At 44.6% G+C, this 19,466-nt stretch overlaps 1 protein-coding gene across 1 annotated transcript in view; it reads right to left on the bottom strand.

The window, feature by feature from the left end:
• Positions 1-19,466, bottom strand: part of DIP2A (disco interacting protein 2 homolog A) — a 181,332-nt gene that overhangs the window by 120,599 nt on the left and 41,267 nt on the right. The window contains 2 exon segments of the mRNA XM_058296388.2: positions 5,290-5,409; positions 11,384-11,455. Of these exon segments, the coding sequence (XP_058152371.1) occupies positions 5,290-5,409; positions 11,384-11,455 (192 nt within the window).

The following is a 19,466-nucleotide window of genomic DNA, read 5'->3' as shown; positions in this document are numbered from 1 at the left end:
CATCCAGGTCAGATGCAGCTCTAGCCTAGGCCCCAGCCCCGCCTCCAGCAGGGAGGAAGCTGCGGGGACCTGCGCCAGCCTCTCCAGGCCATTACCGGCCAAGCAGCGGAGGCCGGTGATTGTCCTACTCTGGCATCACCTACTCTGGCGGTGACTGTCCTACTCTGGTGGCATGAGCCGCCCCTGGAGCTGTTCTGTGACAGGAATTGGAAGCTCCATTTCCCAGAACCAGAGGAGCTGGAGACAGTTGGCTGCCAATTTCAGGTTCTGATTGGTAGACTTGGCTGGTTAAGAGATAACCCTGGGAACAGGGGACTGTGAACCAGCCCAAGTCAGAAAGAGGCAGGCGGCCACTATTGAGACTCTGCCCTGAGCCTGAGGGGAAGCAGGGCTGATTGAAACTCTCAGTGTAGGCAGGAATGAGTTTCTTTCATGCAGATCAGCCTGCAGCCCTAGCCTAGGCTCCAGCCCCACCTCTGGTGGGAAGGAGGCTGAGGAGGCCTGCACCAGCAGATACAGGTAAATGCAGGTACCTTTGGCTGGCACAGACTGAATAATCAGAAGTCTACCAGGGCAACTGCGGTCATCTTGGACCCGCACTGCATAGACTGCTGCCCACACCTGCAGCTCCATCCCCGTCCCGGCCGGGGAGAAAGGGAGGTGAAGCTTCTGCAATCTCTCTGGGCAGCTACATCTAGGCCTCCATGTGGATTATTCCACACAGCTGTGACTCTGTCCCTACCCCTGGCAAAGGACAAACTTGGAAGAAGCTTCATTGGTCCCTGGTGCAGTGAGAGCAGCTTGAGCCTCCACGGCTTACAGCACCAACTACATGCTTGGCTCCTACTGCACAACCAGCAAGGGAGAAAGGACAGGAAGCCCTAAACTAAAGAGAAAAACTGCACCCAGAATAAATACTCTATAAGCCAGATGTGAAGACACCAACAAAAAATTACAATCCACACCAAGAAACAGGAAGCTATGGCCCAGTTAAAGGAACAAGATAAGCCTCCAGATGACAAAAGGAGTTGAGACAACTAATTATAGATGTTCAAACAAATATCCTTAATACATTCAATGAGATGGCTAAAGAGATTAAGGATATTAAGAAGACATTGGATGAGCACAAAGAAGAATTTGAAAGCATACATAGAAAAACAGCAGATCTTATGGGAATGAAAGGTGCAATCAATGAAATTTAAAAAACAGTGGAATCATATAATAGCAGATTTGAGAAGGCATTTGAGAAGGCAGAAGAAAGGATTGGCGAGCTTGAAGAAATGGCCTCTGAAAGTGAACATACAAAAGAACAGATGAAGAAAAGAATGGAAAAAATTGAACAAGGTCTCAGAGAACTAAATGACAGCAAGAGATGTGCAAACATACATGTCCTGGGTGTCCCAGAAGGAAAAGAGAAAAGAAAAGGGGCAGAAGAAATATTTAAAGAAATAACGGTAGAACATTTCCCAACCCTATTGAAGGACATAGATATCCACGCCCAAGAAGCAGGACATAATTCCATCCGAAAAAACCCAAATAGACCAACTCTAAGACACATACTCATCAGATTGTCAAAGGGCAAAGACGAAGAGAGTATTCTGAGAGCAGCAAGAGAAAAGTAACCCATAACATATAAGGGATACCCAATAAGATTAAGTGCTGATTTCTCACCAGAAACCATGGAGGCAAGAAGACAGTGGTCTGATATATTTAAGATACTACAAGAGAAAAACTTTCAGCCAAGAATCTTATATCCAGCAAAACTGTCTTTCAAAAATGAGGGTGAAATTAGAATATTTACAGATAAACAGAAACTGAGAGAATTTCCAAGCAAGAGACCAGAATTTAAGGAAATACTAAAGGGTATGCTAGATCCTGAAAAGAAAAGACAGGAGAGAGAGGCCTGTAATAGAGTCTAGAAGTTAAGATTATATCAATAAAAGTAACTAAAAGTGTCAAAAGAGTGGTGAAAATAAAATATGACAGATAAAACTCAAATAGTCAGGAATAAATTTAACCAATGATGTAAAGCACTAGTATTCAGAAAACTGCAAGTCAATGTTCGACAAGTCAAAAAAAGCCCCAAATAACTGGAAGAACATTCCATGCTTATGGATTAGAAGACTAAATATCATTAAGATGTCAATTCTACTCAAATTGATGTATAGATTTAATGCAACCCCGATAAAAATAACAGCAGCATTAAAGAAAAAATTGAAAACACAATAATTAAATTTATTTGGAAAGGTAAGGAATCCTGAATAGCCAGAAACATCATAAAAAGGAAAAGTGAACCCTCATCTCCAGGCTTTAAATCATAGTCTCTACCTATAGTTGTAAACACAGCATGGTCCTGGCCTAAAGACAGACACAACAGACCATGGAACCAAATTTATTTTTCAGAAAGAGACCTTCACAGGTATGGTCAGGTGATATTTGACTAGCCTGTCAAACTCACACAGCTCAGGCAGAACTATCCATTCAATAAATGGTGCTGAAAAAATTGGACATCCATAGCTGAAAGAAGGAAAGAGGACCCCTATCTCATACCTTATCCAAAAATTAACTCAAAATGGATTTAAAAAAACTAAAAATAAAAGCAAGAACCATAAAACTTCTAGAAGAAATTATTGGAAAATATCTTCAAGATCTGGTGGTAGGTGGTGGATTCTTAAAGGAGATAAGGAAGGACTGAGTGGACTACTGATGTTTAATGTATGTAGAAGTTTTAATTAGCTTTACTTTAATACTGTGCAAATGTATAGCGTGGATGGTAACACACAGTGAGTAGCAGCTAGTTTATAAATGGGGATGTGACTGAAAATGGTAGTGTAGTTATGTAAATGCCAATTGATAGAATGCTTGAGAATAATCTAGGAACTGGATAGCACAGTAAACCAAGAGGTGGGTGAGAATTGTGGTTGATGGCACAGGTGCAAGAGTGTCCTTTGTGACCTAGAACAAATGTATACCACTACTGCAGGGTGTTGGGAATGTAGAGAAGCGTGGGAAAAATACAGCTGGAGGGACCTATGGACTGTGGTTAGTAGTAATAACATAATATTCTTGCATCTACGCAAAAGATGTCCTGTGTTGATACTGAGGCAGTATGGAAAATGTGAGCCAAATATACACTATGGATGTGGTAACAATCAGATGAAATTATTTTATCTGTAGGAAATGACAACGCCACATTGTGGTGTGTTGATGGAGGGGTGTTGTTTGGGAATTCTGCACATGTGCATGATTGTTTTATAAGTTTACAATTTCTGTCATAAAAAATATATTTAAAAAATAATAATAGGGTGGGTTGGGGGAAAAACACACCAAATGTAAGATAAGGACTATAATTACTAGTAAGATTTTGATGGTGTTTTTTCATAGTTTGTAACAAACGTCTCACAACAATGCAAGGTGTTGGTGGAGGGTTGATGTGTGGGACCCCTGTATGACATTATGCATGTTTGCTTTGTAAGTTCACAACTTTTACTATACACTTAATTGTTTATGTATGTTCATTTATAAATGATACAAAGATAATAAAAAATCAGATTTGGTTAGGGGAAAACTACTTTGTTTAGTAGTAATATTTTGACAATGCTCTTTAATCATTAGTTTAAAAAGTTTAAAAACAATGCAAGTTATTGGTGATAGGGTGAAATGCTATATATGTTTGTTTGATGTTATATATGTTTGGTTTGTTAAGTTCACAACTATTATACACTTATTGTTTATGTATGTTTATATATGAGTGATATATTTCAATAAATTTTAAAAAACAAAACAAAAAAAGAGGGAGAATGGGAATATACACGAAAAGTAGAAGATGCGGGGGGGTGGGGGAGAACGGCTAAAAGGACCTACCAGCCCCACTGAAGCCTTGGTTTGGATCCTGGGTCCAAATAAACTGCTTTTAAAAAGCCACATGAACACTGGCTGGGTATCTGATATTAAGACATTACTGTATCTTTTAGAGATACACACATTCTTTTCAAACACAAAGATAAAGAATACTGTCACATATATATGAAAAAAACCTGGTATTTGAGATGTACATAAAACCTCATGGGAAGGGGCAGTGGGCGGGGTGAAATCTGAGGCAGCGGTCCAGGACAGTTACTATATACCATTCTGTCTACTTTTGTCGATGTTTAAATTTTTCTCCAACGAAATAGTTTTAAAACATTTAAAAACTCTACAATGAAGTGGCTCATACAGTGCTAACCAGGAAAAATATTTTTATATATTCTTAAAACAAATGACCATTTCTTTATTCCTGTTCAAAGTTTTTCTCTATGAAAAAGGTTTTTTCGGGAAACGGACTTGGCCCAGTGGTTAGGGCGTCCGTGTACCACATGGGAGGTCTGCAGTTCAAACCCTGGGCCTCCTTGACCCGTGTGGAGCTGGCCCATGCGCAGTGCTGATGCGCGCAAGGAGTGCCGTGCCACACAGGGGTGTCCCCTGCATAGGGGAGCCCCACGTGCAAGGAGTGCGCCCCGTAAGGAAAGCCGCCCAGAGCGAAAGAAAGTGCAGCCTGCCGAGGAATGGCGCCGCCCACACTTCCCGTGCGGCTGACCACAACAGAAGCGGACAAAGAAACAAGACGCAGCAAATAGACAGAGAACAGACAACAGGGGGAGGGAGGGGAATTAAATAAATAAATAAATCTTTAAAAAAGGAAAGAAAAAGGTTTTTTCAAAGGACCTTAAGTATTAAAGGAAATATACATTTACGCAACAGTGAAACAGTGTTAAACAGGTAAAAGCGGAATGCTCAAAAGTTATTGAGATATAACCTATAACGGAGCTATGTGTTTTTTCAGCTGGCATTCTGATAATTCGACTAAAATATCAGAGACAAACTTATTCACAAAAGCACTTTGATAGAGTGGCTGAAATCTAGAAAGGAAAATTAGAAAAAAAATAGAAAAAGGGAAAAATTACAAAGACACTTATAACTAGCAGTAAAACCACTCCGTAATGCACAAAGATGACTAATACCACGCCCAAAGTTCCAGGTGGAAAAGTGGACAAAAATGTTTAAAGAAATTGTTCCAACAAGTGTGGGAGGATTACTCCAGAGACCTGTGTAAGGACCCCCTAAGGAGAGAGCCCTGCAGCCACAGCTCGCAAAAGACCGCTCAGCGGACACTTAACTTTACCCCAGACACATGATTACGTGGTAAGCAGCGCTCAAAGGGAACTTGTTTCTCAGGCGACGTCTCCGCAAAGAAAGGAAAGAGAGCCTAAGTGGTGAGCTCGGGAGCCGGTGCTGGCGGCGTGGCCCTACCTGAGCGGAAGCGCTCGTCCCTCAAGCTGGCGGGCCGGGGCTTGGGCTGCGTGGGCACAGCAGCCGCCGCCTGCGCGGGGCCCGGGGTTCTGCTCTCTGCTTGCAGGGACGCGTCTACTCCTGAAACACAAGTTCATGGAAATACTTTGTGGAAACTGTTTTTCCAATTATGGAAAAACCCAATTAAACAGCACACATTTCTCATACATTCTATCACAGCTTTAAGTCTACCAAAAACAATGACTCAAGCACACTGAATCCACTATTACTGTCCTCGAAAACAGTGGGAGCAGGGAGAAGAAACGATGAAGTGGGCAGACTCCAGCTTCCGAGGTGCTCCAGCGGCAGCCCTGCAGGATGACGCTGCGCTAAGGGGGGCTGTTGGGTGGGCCCCTAGGGGGCTCCTGGGGGGCTGTTAGGTGGGCTCCTAGGGGGGCTCCTAAGGGGGCTCCTAAAGGGGCTCTAAGGGGGCTCCCAGCCTCGGGTCTGGGGAAAGGCAGTGCCGATGCCCTGCCGGGCCTGGCTCCGTGGTTCCGCACTTTCCAAAGCTGTCGTGCCCTGGCAGGGCGTTCCGCCTGCTCTCCTCCCAGCAGAGGGTCCCGCCTGTGCATCGCCCACCAACGGGCAAACCACAGGGAGCCTCCGCAGTGCCAGGCCCCCTGGGCAGGGCAAGTGCCCCGAATCCAGCCCAGATGGCAGCTCTGCAGAGCAGGCAGGGGCTGTTGCTTGAAGCCACCAGGTTTTGGGGTGGAGCTGGAGCACCCCTGAGGAAACTGAGTTGGCTCTTCAAATGTAGGTGTGTACGGTGTTTGTACAACGACACTCCTGCTGTCGGATTAAAATGCTTCACAACAATGCAAGGTGTTGTGGTGGAGAGATGTACGGGAACCTTGTATAATGATGTGTATGTTTGTTCTGTAAGTTCACAACTTTTACTATAATTTATTGTTCACGTATACTCGAATGTGAATGATACTCTTCAACAAAACTTTTATTTTAAAAAATCTGGCTTGTAAAGTTGTGTGTACACTCTCACACACACACACACACACACAAGGACATCCTTATACTTATATTCCAAAATATGACTGCTTTTACTCTTTGAGATAGATTCATTTATTCAACAAAGATGCAGAAACCAGCCTGAAATTACTGGATGAAGTTATAGATACATTTTTAATTTTAACAAATATTAAGAGACAACTTTCCCAAAAGGCCGTAGCATTTACACTCCCATAAGCCATGTATGAAAGTGTTATTTTGTGATAAAAAGTTCTTAGAATTTTGCCAATCGACAGGAGAAAAATGGTGCACTTTAATTTGCACGTCCACGTCTGCTGGTGGCTGGGCCTGGCTCAGGCTGCGGCCCATCTGCCTTTCTCTGGCTTCCAGGCCTGCTGCACAGCGGCCACCTCGTCTGTCGGGGACGCGAACCCCGAGCCAGAGCGAGCACCCAGCCACGCGCAGGTCGTCACGCCAACCCTGCGGGACGCCTCTCTCGAGCTCCCAGGCTCCCGTCTGGCCCAAGAAAACTGTTCTCCTAAACTGTGTCACATTTTAGAATTAAAAACCTATTTAGAACTTTAACCCTTCTGAAGGTTATGCTCACATGTGGGAGCCTGCCCAGCTCCGCAGGCTCTGGAAGATGGAACCGTTTATTAACTGAAACCGCTCCCTGACCCTGAGGCTCCTCTGGTATCCACGCAGGACTCCCTCTTTCCCCAGCTGGGGAGTCGAACCCTGCCTGCTCATATTTTACCTTTGTTACTATAAAGTGTATAAAATCTAACTTAATATCTCAAAGGCAAGTCCTCTTACCAGTATTCTTTCTCAAAAATGTATTGGCTACTCCCAGATCTGTTCTCTTTTAAATGAGTCATTATTCCAATATTGAGTTTTTTTTAAAAAAGTCAGGCACTGATATTCTGACTGGACTGCTTTATGGTTACACATTAACTTGGAAATTTCTAGTTTTCGAGTATTAAGTTTTTTCATTTAGGAGATCGGCATGTTTCTCCACTTAGTAGGGTCTTGGTTATTTCTTTGAAATAGTTTATGGCCCTAACATAGGTTCTGCGTCTTTCCTGATAAACATATTAAGCATTTGAGAGTCTCCTAAGATTACGAATGTTCTTTTTTTCATTAACAGAATCATTATTAGAGGAAAGTTACTGGTTCTTGCATATGTGTCTTCTACCTATAGATCCATCAAACCCAAAACTCTCACAATAAGTGCAGTCACTGGTGATACAAACAAAGTCAGCTGTCTCTTGCTCTCTGGCATCAATCCTGCTTTGGTTTCCCACCTCACAGCATCAGTTATGACCAGCAGGACATGGGGACGAGGGCAGGGACGGCAGGTACATGCCTCACCGACTGGAAGGGCAACAGTACAGGATGGAACTGTTTAGTTTGATGGTAATGTTGATTTCTTTTTTTTTTTTCTTACGGTATTTTTTTTTGCCTCTCCCCTTCCCCCCCGCCCCAGTTGTCCATTCTCTGTGTCTATTTTGCTGCGTGTTTTCTTTGTCCACTTCTGTTGTTGTCAGTGGCATGGGAATCTGTGTCTCTTTTTGTTGTGTCATCTTGCTGTGTCAGCTCTCTGTGTGTGCGGCACCATTCCTGGGCAGGCTGAGCTTTCTTTCGCACTGGGCGGCTCTACTTACAGGGTGTACTCCTTGCACGTGGGGCTCCCCTACGGGGGGGACACCCCTGCGTGGCACGGCACTCCTTGAGCGCATCAGCACTACGCGTGAGCCAGCTCCACACGGGTCAAGGAGGCCCGGGGTTTGAACTGCGGACCTCCCATGTGATAGAAGCCCTAACCACTGGGCCAAGTCCGCCTCCCTACTGCTGATTTCTGACAAACAGGATTCATGAAGGCTATGAGGATGTTGGAAACACCTATTCAAGTCCTTTGCCAACTTTTCTACTGGGCTTTCTCTTTTCAATTTGGGGGACTTTTTGGTGATTTAAACTTAAACTAATAAAAATTAAATAAAAAATTTAGTTCCTCCATCACTCTAGCCATATTTCAAGTGCTCAACAGCCACATGCAGCTAGTGGCTAGCTAACAGGACAATGCAGACACAGAACGTTTCCACCACACAGGAAGTTCTCCTGGACAGCACTGCTGCATATATTCTGGATACTAGTTCTTTTTAAGTTATTTGTGCACAAATATTTTCTCTCACTCTGAGGCTTGTGTTTTCAATGACTCTACGGTAACTTTTAAAAGAGGAAGTTCTTAGTTCTAACATAGTCCAGTTTACCAATCTTTTCCTTTATTGTTACTGCCTCTTGGTGGCCTTAGTGACTTAAGAAAAGCTTCCCTACAGAAGAGTGTGAGAACATTCCTGTGTGGTCTCCAGCGCACGGCAGCTTCTGCCTTTCACATGCCAGCTCCTGACCTTGCACCCAGTGCCGAGGTTCACGTCTGGCTAGGGCTGTGCCAGCTCCAGACGCCACCGCCAGCCAGCAGGGGTCACAGGCCCACAAGCCGTGCCCTGCTGGGCTTGCTGTTCTGTTCTCACAGTCTTATTTGTCCACGACCTGCGCCAAAACCACACTATCTTGATTACTATGGTTTTAAAATAAGTCTTCAGGGGGGAGGAGTAGGGTGTTACATTTTTTTAATGTAACATTAAAAAAATAAATAAATAAAATAAAATAAGTCTTCATATCCTGGTGGGACAAATCCTACTACCTCATTTGTTTTAAGAATATTTTGGGTTCCTTGGCCCTTTATACTTGGATACAAATCTATGAAGTAGCTAGTTAAGTTCCACAAAAAAAGTCTGTGGAAATGATGAATGCACTGAATTTAAAGATCAGTCTAGGGCAGAAAGAATAGAAATCTTGGGAAATGGACTTGGACTAGTGGTTAGGGCGTCCTTCTACCATATGGGAGGTCCGCGGTTCAAACCCCGGGCCTCCTTGACCCGTGTGGAGCTGGCCCACGCGCAGTGCTGATGCACGCAAGGAGTGCCGTGCCACGCAGGGGTGTCCCCCGCGTAGGGGAGCCCCATGCGCAAGGAGTGCGCCCATAAGGAGAGCCACCCAGCACGAAAGAAAGTGCAGCCTGCCCAGGAATGGCGCCGCCCACAATTCCTGTGTGGTTGACGACAACAGAAGCGGACAAAGAAACAAGACGCAGCAAATAGACACCAAGAACAGACAACCAAGGGAGGGGGGAAATTAAATAAATAAATAAATCTTTAAAAAAAAAAAAAAGAATAGACATCTTTACATTTTGCTCAAGCCCTAGGGAGGGAATGTCCCAGGCTGTTTCATAATCATAAAAATAAATCCTATTTGATAATGAGATTTGTACCAAGTCAGAGTTGTAAATGATAATCTATGCCTTGGAAACTTACTAACAGTTGACACATTTGCCCAGTCTTTCTAAATAAAATATGAAATATACACCCACGTTTAAGCTTGGCTTAACATTTTAACTGGAATGGTGAATCTGATGTGACTACTTGGCTCTGTTACAGTATCCAGCTGTTTAGTCACACCCTGGGTGTTGCAGTGGAGGTGTGTCCTTGAAGTAACCACCTACCATTGTTTACTTCAGGAAGATGACCCTCCATAGTGTGGGTTGGCCTCATCCAATCAGTTACGGGGCTTAAGAGCAAAGAACTGTTAGCTGACCTGGGTAAATCCAATCAACTGGAGAGTAGGTGTTGCAAGTCTGCTGAGGCTCAGAGCCCAGCTGGCATATAGACAGTCCAGAGATTCAAGTCTCCTGGGCATACACCAACCTCTCAGCGCCAACCACAGGTTCCGTAAAAGTGACGGAAGAGGCATACACAGAGAGGTCACATCTGAGTCCAGCTCCATCACACTCAGGAACACAAATTCCAAAGTAGGGCCCACTGGTAAGCCACTGAACTCCAGAGCCATGTCATGACCCTAGGACCTGGGTGTTTCCATAGCCCTCAGGAGCACCACTACCTGGGGCTGTACCTACTTTGGCTGTCTCTGGAATCCTGCTGAGATGTGCATAAGCGCAACCCCTCTGATGACTTCCCTGGGTTGGACTTACCCAGGTCAGCTAACAAGGAGGTGAGGATGGTCAACCACTACACCAGGGAACCAAGAGCATCTACAACTGCAAGCAGGAGAATCCCATCCATCAGCTATGTGGGGATCTAACCCCCTCTTTAGAGGTAGAGTGGACATTGCCATCTCAGGGTCCTCAAGATGGAGGAATAAAATATAGATTAGTGGACTTACCGGTATTCTACTATAGAATTATTGTGACTCTAGCAACGGAAGAAATTGTATCATTGATGTAGAGACAGTGGCCACGGGAGTTGCTGAGGGCAGGGACAGGGAAGAAGAGGTGTGATATGGGGGCATTTTCGGGACTTGGAGTTGTCCTAAATGACATTACAGGGACAGATACAGGACATTATATATCCAGCCATAACCTACTGAATGCACTGAGGAAGAGTATAAACTACAATGTAAACTATAATCCATGCAGTATAGCAATGTTCCAAAATGAATTCATGAAATGCAATGAATGTACCACAACGATGAAAGAGGTTGTTGATGTGGGAGGAGTAGGGGTGGGGTGGGGAGTGGGATATATAGGAACCTCTTATCTTTTTTAATATAACATTTTGTGTGCTCTGTGTATATTTTTTTTAAAAAAGACAATAAAAAAAAAAGTTAAAAAAAAAAAGAACTGAGGGTTCCAGAGAGTTCTCCCTCAAGACTTGCATTGGAATTTGCCAGCCTCCTCTATGGATTGTGGACGCAAGACTTCAGCTCTTACCAAAATTTCCAGACAAGAGGCTTCTCTAAAGATTTTGGACTCAAAACTTCAACATTGTTCTTATGGCAATTTCCAGTTTGCCTAAATACCCTACAGCTCTCAGATTTGCCAGACCCCACAATCATGCAAGCCAACTTCTTAATATAAATTTCTTTATACACACAAACTCACATATCCTACTGGTTCTGTTTCTCTGGATAACCCTGACTGATACATTAACCAATGCTTAAACTCTAAAATCAAATTTTTAATCAAGTTATATAAGACAAGATTAAATGTGAATAAACACTGTGTGAGCCGTCTTACCTTGAATAAGTGGTATATAATGTGCAAGCAGCTTTGCCCTTTTCTTTTCATATCCTTTTTGAGTTATGTCACCTGAAACAACAACGGAAAAAGAGAATTAAACTTCATCTAAAGTTACCAAATGTTTTACTTAAAAACAATTCATGAGGTTGCTGCTTGATTCTGGGAAGATGGCATACGAGTAGGTAGGCACTCAGCACGCTCACAAAAGCAGTGGAGAAGGGGCAGAAACTGTCCAAAGGAGCTGCTCTGGGCATCTGCAGCTAGGAGAGTACGGTGTGCATCATCCAGGAGGAAGTGAGAACAGAGATGAAAACTGTGGCTTACCAGGCCCTGCTGGTGGGAAAGGCACCCACTGCCCACCCTTGGGGCAATGAGCCCAGGTAAAACCAGTGGCTGACGGCGGTCAACAGAGAGGGGAAGGGACGTGTTCCTTTCTGGGAAGAGGGAGGGTGTGGCAGAGGGCTGAGTGCGGTTTCTCTTGGGCAAGTTTAAGCAGCAGGACCCTGCTCTGCATTGTGGCTCCAACCAGCTCAGCAACAGTCACCACGGTGGAAAGGTTCACCAAGAGCAGCATCTGCTGGGAGGCCGGGAAAGGGAGGGGAAACCAGACTGGAAGCTCCCGTCCTTACTTGCAGTTGCCCTTGGATCTGGTCAGCATCCCCCTGGGCGGTTCAATTTTAAAGTTTTAGAGTAAGTTGAGCCAAAAATCAAAGAAGAGCTGGGAAACAAAATCACTAGGCAAAAGAGAAAAATTGACCATTAACAGCAAACTCACTAACATAATCAAATGCCTAGACATCAGCAAAAGATTACAAGTCATACTAAGAAACAGCAAGATATGGACCAGACAAATAAGCAAATTAAAAGTCCTAACAAGACACAGGATTTAAGACAACTAATCAATGATATTCATACAAATCTCCTGTATTAGTCAGCCAAAGGGGTGCTGATGCAAAGTACCAGAACTCTGTTGGCTTTTACAAAGGGTATTTATTGGGCGTAGAAGCTTACAAGTACCAGGCCCTAAGAATCCAACTCAAGGCACCATCAGAAGTACGTTTTCACCCAAAGTCTGTTGCCACACAAGATGGCGGGCGACATCTCCAAGGGTCCAGCCTTCCATTCAAGCCAACCTATTGCTGAGCAGGTATCAGCAGTGAGAAGGCAGTAGTATGATATATTAAAGGTACTGAAAGAAAAAAATGCCAACCAAGAATTCTCTGTCTGGAAAAACTGACCTTCAAATATGAAGATGAGTTTAAAGTCTCCACAGATAAAAATGGAAAGAGCATATCACCAAGAGACTGAATTTACAGAAGATAGTAAAGAGAGTGTTGCAATCTAAAAGGAAAAGACAGGAAAGAGGCTTGGAGAAAAGTGTAGAAATGAAGATTATTAATACATGTAACTCTGATGGTTAAGTTAATGTGCCAACTCAGCCAGGTAATGGTACCCAGTTATATGGTCAAACAAGCAGTGGACTAACTGTAATACAAGGACATTTCATAGACTTTAACCATCAGTGAGTTGATAGCATAGATGGCTGGTTACATCAACCGTGAGAAATGAGTGATGTCTCATCCAACCAGTTCAAGGCCTTGAAAGGAAAAGTGATTTCAGCATTCAGAGAGAGAGACTCCCCATCTCTACTGCAGACAGCCAGTGCTCCTTGGAAACCCATCCAGGACCTGCACTGGAGTCCCTGGCTTGCAGCCTGCCTGCAAGTTTGGACTTGTGCATCCCCACGGTTAGGTAAGACCCTGTCATAAAATCTCCTACTATTTACAGATATCTCCTACCAGTTCTGTTTCCCTCGGAAACCTTTACTAATACAGCACCTAATATGGTAGAAAGAAGACAATAGTAAGAAATGACAAGGAACCATAAGGATAAAATGGATTAACTAATAACATTGAATGTTCACGAACTGAACTCCCTATTGTATTAGTCAGGTTCTCTAGAGAAAGAGAATCAACAAGAGATCTCTCTCAACAGTATGCAATTCTATAAAAGTCTCTCACACAGATGTGGGAATGTACAAGTTCAGGTTTTGCGGGCAGGCAGCAACCAGGGGCTCCAATGGAAGACCAATGAAGATTCTTCAAGTTCTGGGAGATGCTGGTTGTCCAAAGACAAACTGGGACATTCTTTCTCAACGATGGAACTTCCTCTTTTAAGGAATTAAACTGATTGGGTTAAGCATCACTCATTGCTGATGGCAATCTCCCTGACTGATGTAACTGTCCTTTTATTACAGTTAGCCCAGTGCTTGCTTGACCAAACAACTGGGCACAATTACCTGCCCTAGTTGACACAATAGCCTAACCATCACAGCCCACCCCTTGGCAACTCAGCAACCATATACATTACCTTAAACCACACTTAGTCTCTAAGTAAAAACAATAACAGACATGCATAAATATATATTTCCTCCAAACAATGTTCAATTCTCGTGTGTACAACCAGAAACGCATGAATTCCATACAGAATAGGGTGTAAATTCTTGCATAATATTCTCTCTCAACTTGACATCCTTAGATATTACGCCATGAAACAGATACAACTTGTTACACAATAAGAGGAAAGTTTGGGAAAGAAGAAAAAGAAATTCGTACTGTGTACAAATACAATCATCATCATAATGAAACAAGGAAGAAAGATTCATGATCATTATAAGTCCTCATTTCTGTAACTGGTCACGTGGTTGAAGCTCATATTTATCACTACCTTCTTCTACTACCCATTCTATGTTTCCATTACCCTCAGTAAGCATTTCAGCTGGCCTGGTGGGGTGACCCAAACTTTCATTTCTGAAGATTCTGAGCCACTGCTAGTCCTGCTTGGATTGGGTTGTTGCAATTTTCCATTCACTTTAATCATAGGACATGGCAGTACTAGGAGATGCCCTAGAGGATCTCCTGTATTCCAGGCAAACTCTTCTTTACCCCCATTATATAGATGCTGTCCTATTTCCCCCTGATAGTCAGGATCAATCACCCCAGCCAGTACAGTAATTCCCTTCTTTGACTGTTGATTCAGAGGTAAGAGGAGCCCAAAGTGGCCGGGTAGGAGTTTTAACTTCCAGTTCAGTGGAATCATTGTTGTGTTGCCTGGTGACAGCACTCCTCCTTTTGGGACTAAAACCTGTAGACCAAGAGAGTTTGAGGTTGCATGGACAGGAAGCAAAATCTTCCTAGTGGGTCACTAAGGGCAATAGTGAGTGGTGCCACTCCCATTTCCACCCCTTGATTCCTGAACCCATGTACCCTGGTTATGGGAGAAAAAGCACCATAGTGCTGATTTAGAGCATACACAGCCTCCTGGAGAATAATGCCCCAGCCCTGCAAGATACTGCCACCTAGTTGGTGCCGTAATTTGAGTCTTCAAAAGGCCATTCCGGCATTCTAGCAATCAGGCTGCTTTAGGATGATGGGAACATGGTAAGACCAGTGAATTCCATGGGCATGTGCACATTCCCGCACATCGTTTGCTGTGAAATGGGTTCCTTGATTGGAAGCAATGCCCTGTGGAATGCCATGGCAGTAGATAAGACATTTGGTAAGTTCACAGATGGTAGTTTTGGAAGGATTGCATGCAGGAAATGCAAACCCACATCCAGAGTATGTATCTATTCCATTTGAAACAAATCGCTGCCCCTTCCATGGTGGAAGTGGTCCAGTGTAGTCAACCTGTCACCAGGTAGCAGGCTGGTCACCTCAAGGAATGGTGCCGTATCAGGGGCTGAGTGTGGGTCTCTGCTGCTGGCAGACTGGGCCTCAGCAGTAGCTGGAGCCGAGTCACCCTTGGCGAGCGGAAGTCCGTGTTGCTGAGCCCATGCATAGCCTCCATCCCTACCTCCATGGCCACTTTGTTCATGAGCCCACTGGGCAAAGACAGGAGTGGCTGGGGAAAGAGACTGAGCATTAGCCTCAGGGTGGGTCATCTTATCCACTTGATTATTAAAATCTTCCTCTGCTAAAGTTACCCTCTGGTAAGCATTCAGGTGAGACACAAATATTTTCATGTTTTTTGCCCACTCAAAAAGGTCTAGCCACATACCTCTTTCCCAGACCTCTTTGTCACCAATTTTCCAATCATATTCCTTCTAAATCCCTGACCATGCAGCCAAACCATTGGTGAAAATCAGTGCACAAATGCACCTCTGGCCATTTCTTCTCCCAAGCAAAATGAACAACCAGGTGCACTGCTTGAAGTTCTGTCCACTGGCAGGATTTGCCCTCACCACTGTCCTTCAGGGATGCCCCAGAAATGGGCTGCAGTGTTGTAGCTGGCCACTTTTGGGTGGTACTTGCATATCGTGCAGAACCATCTGTAAACCAAGCCCAACTTTTCTCTTCCTCAGTCAACTGATTGTAATGGACTCCCCCAAGAAGCCAAAGTTGCGGGCTGGGAAAGAAAAGGTAACATGGCAGGGGTGGTGACCATGGACATTTGGGCTACTTCCTCATGTAACTTACTTGTGCCTTCAGGACCCGCTCGAGCCCTGTCTCATATATACCACTTCCACTTTATTGTGGAGTGCTGCTGTGCACGCCCAACTTTATGGTTTGGTGGGTCAGACAATACCCAGCTCATGACAGGCAACTCAGGACTCATGGTAACTTGATGGCCCTTGGTTAAGCATTCAGTCTCTACTAAGGCCCAGTAGCAGGCCAAAAGCTGTTTCCCAAAAGGGGAGTAGTTACCTGCAGAGGATGGCAGGGCTTTGCTCCAAAATTCTAAGGCCTATAGGGGCTTCCTGCCAAGGCTCTAGCAGCATCTCTACTTGCCATGGAAACTTCCAGCACCACTGGATCTGCTGGATCATATGGCCCAAGTGGCAGTGCAGCTTGCACAGCAGCCTGGACCTGACACAGAGCCTCTTCTTGTTCTGGTCCCCAATCAAAACTAGCAGCTTTTCTGGTCACCCAGTAAATGGGAAGGAGTAGCACACCCAAATGAGGAATGTGTTGTCTCCAAAATCCCAAGAGACCAACTAAGCATTGTGCCCCCTTTTTGGTCATAGGAGGAACCAGATGCAACAGCTTATCCTTCACTCTAGAATGGATATCTCCACATGCCCCACACCATTGGACACCTAGAAATTTCACTGAGGTGGAAAGACCTTGTATTTTAGTTAGACTTCTCTCCCATCCTCTCTCACACAAATGCCTTACTAATTAAGTCTAGAATCTTTGCTACTTCTTGCTCATTAGGTCCTATCAACATGATATCCTCAATATAATGGACCAGTGTGATGTCTTGTGGGAGGGAGAGAGGATCGATGGAGATCCCTGCAGACAATATTATGACATAGGGCTGGAGAGTTCATATACCCCTGAGGCAAGACAATGAAGGTATACTGTTGGTCTTGCCAGTTAAAAGCAAACTGTTTCTGGTGGTCCTTACACATAGCAATTGAGAAAAAAGCATTTGCCAAATCAGCTGCATATCAGATACCAGAGGATGTGTTGATTTGCTCAAGCAATGATACCACATTTGGGACAGCAGCTGCAATTGGAGTCACCACTTGGTTAGGTTTATGATAGTCTACTGTCATCCTCCAAGATCCACCTGTTTCCTGTACAGGCCAAGCAGGAGAGTCGAATGGGGCTGTGGTGGGAACCACCACCCCTGCATCCTTCAAGTCCTTGACGGTGGCGCTAATCTCTGCAGTCCCTCAGGAATCTGGTGTTGCTTTTGGTTCACCATTTCACCAGGCAGGGGCAGTTCTAGTGGCTTCTACCTGGCCTTTCCACCATCATAGGCCTTCCTCCACAAGTCAGGGATCCAGTGTGGGGATTCTGCCAGTTGCTGAGTATGTCTATTCCAATTATGCATTCTGGAACTGGGGAAATAACCACAGAATGGGTCTGGGGATCCATTGGACCAACTGTGAGACAATCTGAGCTAAAACTCCATTAATCACCTGACCTCCATAAGCCCCTACCCTGACTGGTGGACCACAGTGACGTGCTGGGGCTCCTGGAATTAACGCCACTTCTGAGCCAGTGTCTAACAATCCCCAAAATATCTCATCATTTCCTTTTCCCCAGGGCACAGTTACTCTGGTAAAAGGCCATAGGTCTCCTTGGGGGAAGGTGGGAGGAAGATTAACAGTATAAATTTTCGGCAATTTAACAGGATCCTTCCCCAAAAAGACCTGGCCCCCTCCTCATTCAAGGGGCTCTGGGTCTGTAAACTGTCTCAAGTCTGGGAATTGATTAAGGTGCCGGGATTCTCTGCATCTGTAATTTGAGTTAGGGTTTCGTTCACTCGACCCAGAATTCTTCTGTTTATACAGAGTCTGAAGAAATTTAGTAGACTGCCCATCTAGTTCACTGCTAGGTACTCCATGATGCATTAGCCAATGCCATAACGCTACACAACTCAGACTATTTTGAGTGCTTTTCTGAATTTGCCTTTCATTGCGGTAGCCACGCCCACCTTGACTTCAGGGATTAACTGCTGATACTTGACTTTTACCAGATGGACATCTGGTTGTTCAAGGATTCTAATTCCATCACAGCCCTCCCTACGGGAATGTCTGGACCACAGAGAAGAGCAACCACAGAGCTCCTCAGGGAAGATGGAGTTAGTCTTACAAATTCATTCCTCACAGCCCTGGTGAAAGGTGTGTCCTCTGAACTTTCCTGGGGTGAGTGGGCGGCTCTCAAACGGTGAATCCATTCTAGCATTCCAGTCTCCCTAGGCCTCTGAATTCCCTCATCTCCTGTGTACCAGGGCAAATCGGGCATCTCAACCTCGACATGCTAGGCCATCTTTCGGCCCATGTTTCAATCAGCCACCCAAACAAACAGTTAGAGGTCTTTCTAACCCCTCGAGCTTCAGCAGTGAATCCAGGATTTCTGCTTAGTTGGCTCATATCAGTAAATTCAGCCTGATCCAACTTTATATTCCTTCCACTATTATCTCAAACCCTTAGTATCCATTCCCACACATATTCCCCTGATTTCTGTCTACATAAGTTGGAAAACTCATGCAGTTCTTTCTGAGTATACCTTACTTCCTCATGGGTCACTTTGTATTTCACCTTTAGGGGTTTGTTGTGATTTTAGTCTAGTAATAGGTCTCCAAGACAAGAGAGGTGGTAGGGGTGGGTAAGGAGAAGGATTAGAAATGCCTTGCAAGCTAACTGACCTCAGGACATTCCCTTGCATTTTCTTCTGGTTGCCAGGATTTATCTCATCAGGCAGGGGTTGGCAGGCAGTTTCCTCAGGGCCGACTGGAGGCTGGGCAGTGCTTGCTGGTTTGGCTGGTACGTGCCCCAGGGCTGGGAGGAGGTCCAGGCTCCCGGGGGCAGGCTGGAGCTTGATGATACAAGGCTGACACGGTGTGATCTCCACAGGGCAGGCCAAGGAAGGCTTATCTGGTAAAGTATCAGCAGAATTCAGGGTTCCAATATCTCCATCAATATCATCATCATTCCATGTCTCCATCCCAATTCTCTGGGTTCAATTCTTTTCTAATCAATGCCTTCACTTTAACAGCAGAAACGCCGCAGGGTTGAGATTTTAGTTTCCTTTGTAAATATGCTACACGTACCATGAGAGTCTGAGTTTGGTTCCCAGATATTTTGAGCCTGTGGCTACAGGAGACAAGATTTTCTTTCAGAGCACACATAGAAACTTTCCCGTCATCCATTCAGTGTTTAAGTTTCAAATTTGAAGCCTTTAATTCATCTTTCTTTCGTAGGAGGAGCCAGCCAACATCATTATACAGTTTGACTCCACAGAACTCTGTTAAGGTGTTGAAAACACTCTCACCCAGATCCTTGCTTCTTGTAAGTGTGGAAGGAGGGGAATCCAGTGGTGCTATTTTGTGGATTTCAATCGCCAATTCACGCCATGGACTGCGAGCAGCCTCTTCGTTATTGGAAAGGGAGTCGTCAATACCCTTGAGTCCAATTAGAGTAGAGAGCCAATTGCAAAACTCCCAGAACCACCTCAGAGACCCCAAGTTTAAGACTCTGTTCCTCAAGAACCACTCCTGATACCAACCCGTATTAGGGTTCTCCAGAGAAACAGAATTGACAAGCGATATCTGTCAATATTATGCG

This window comes from Dasypus novemcinctus, chromosome 4 (genome assembly GCF_030445035.2).
Source record: "Dasypus novemcinctus isolate mDasNov1 chromosome 4, mDasNov1.1.hap2, whole genome shotgun sequence".
Lineage (NCBI taxonomy): Eukaryota > Metazoa > Chordata > Mammalia > Cingulata > Dasypodidae > Dasypus > Dasypus novemcinctus.
Note: the sequence above shows the minus strand (reverse complement) of the source record. Positions and strands in the feature narration are given on the sequence as shown.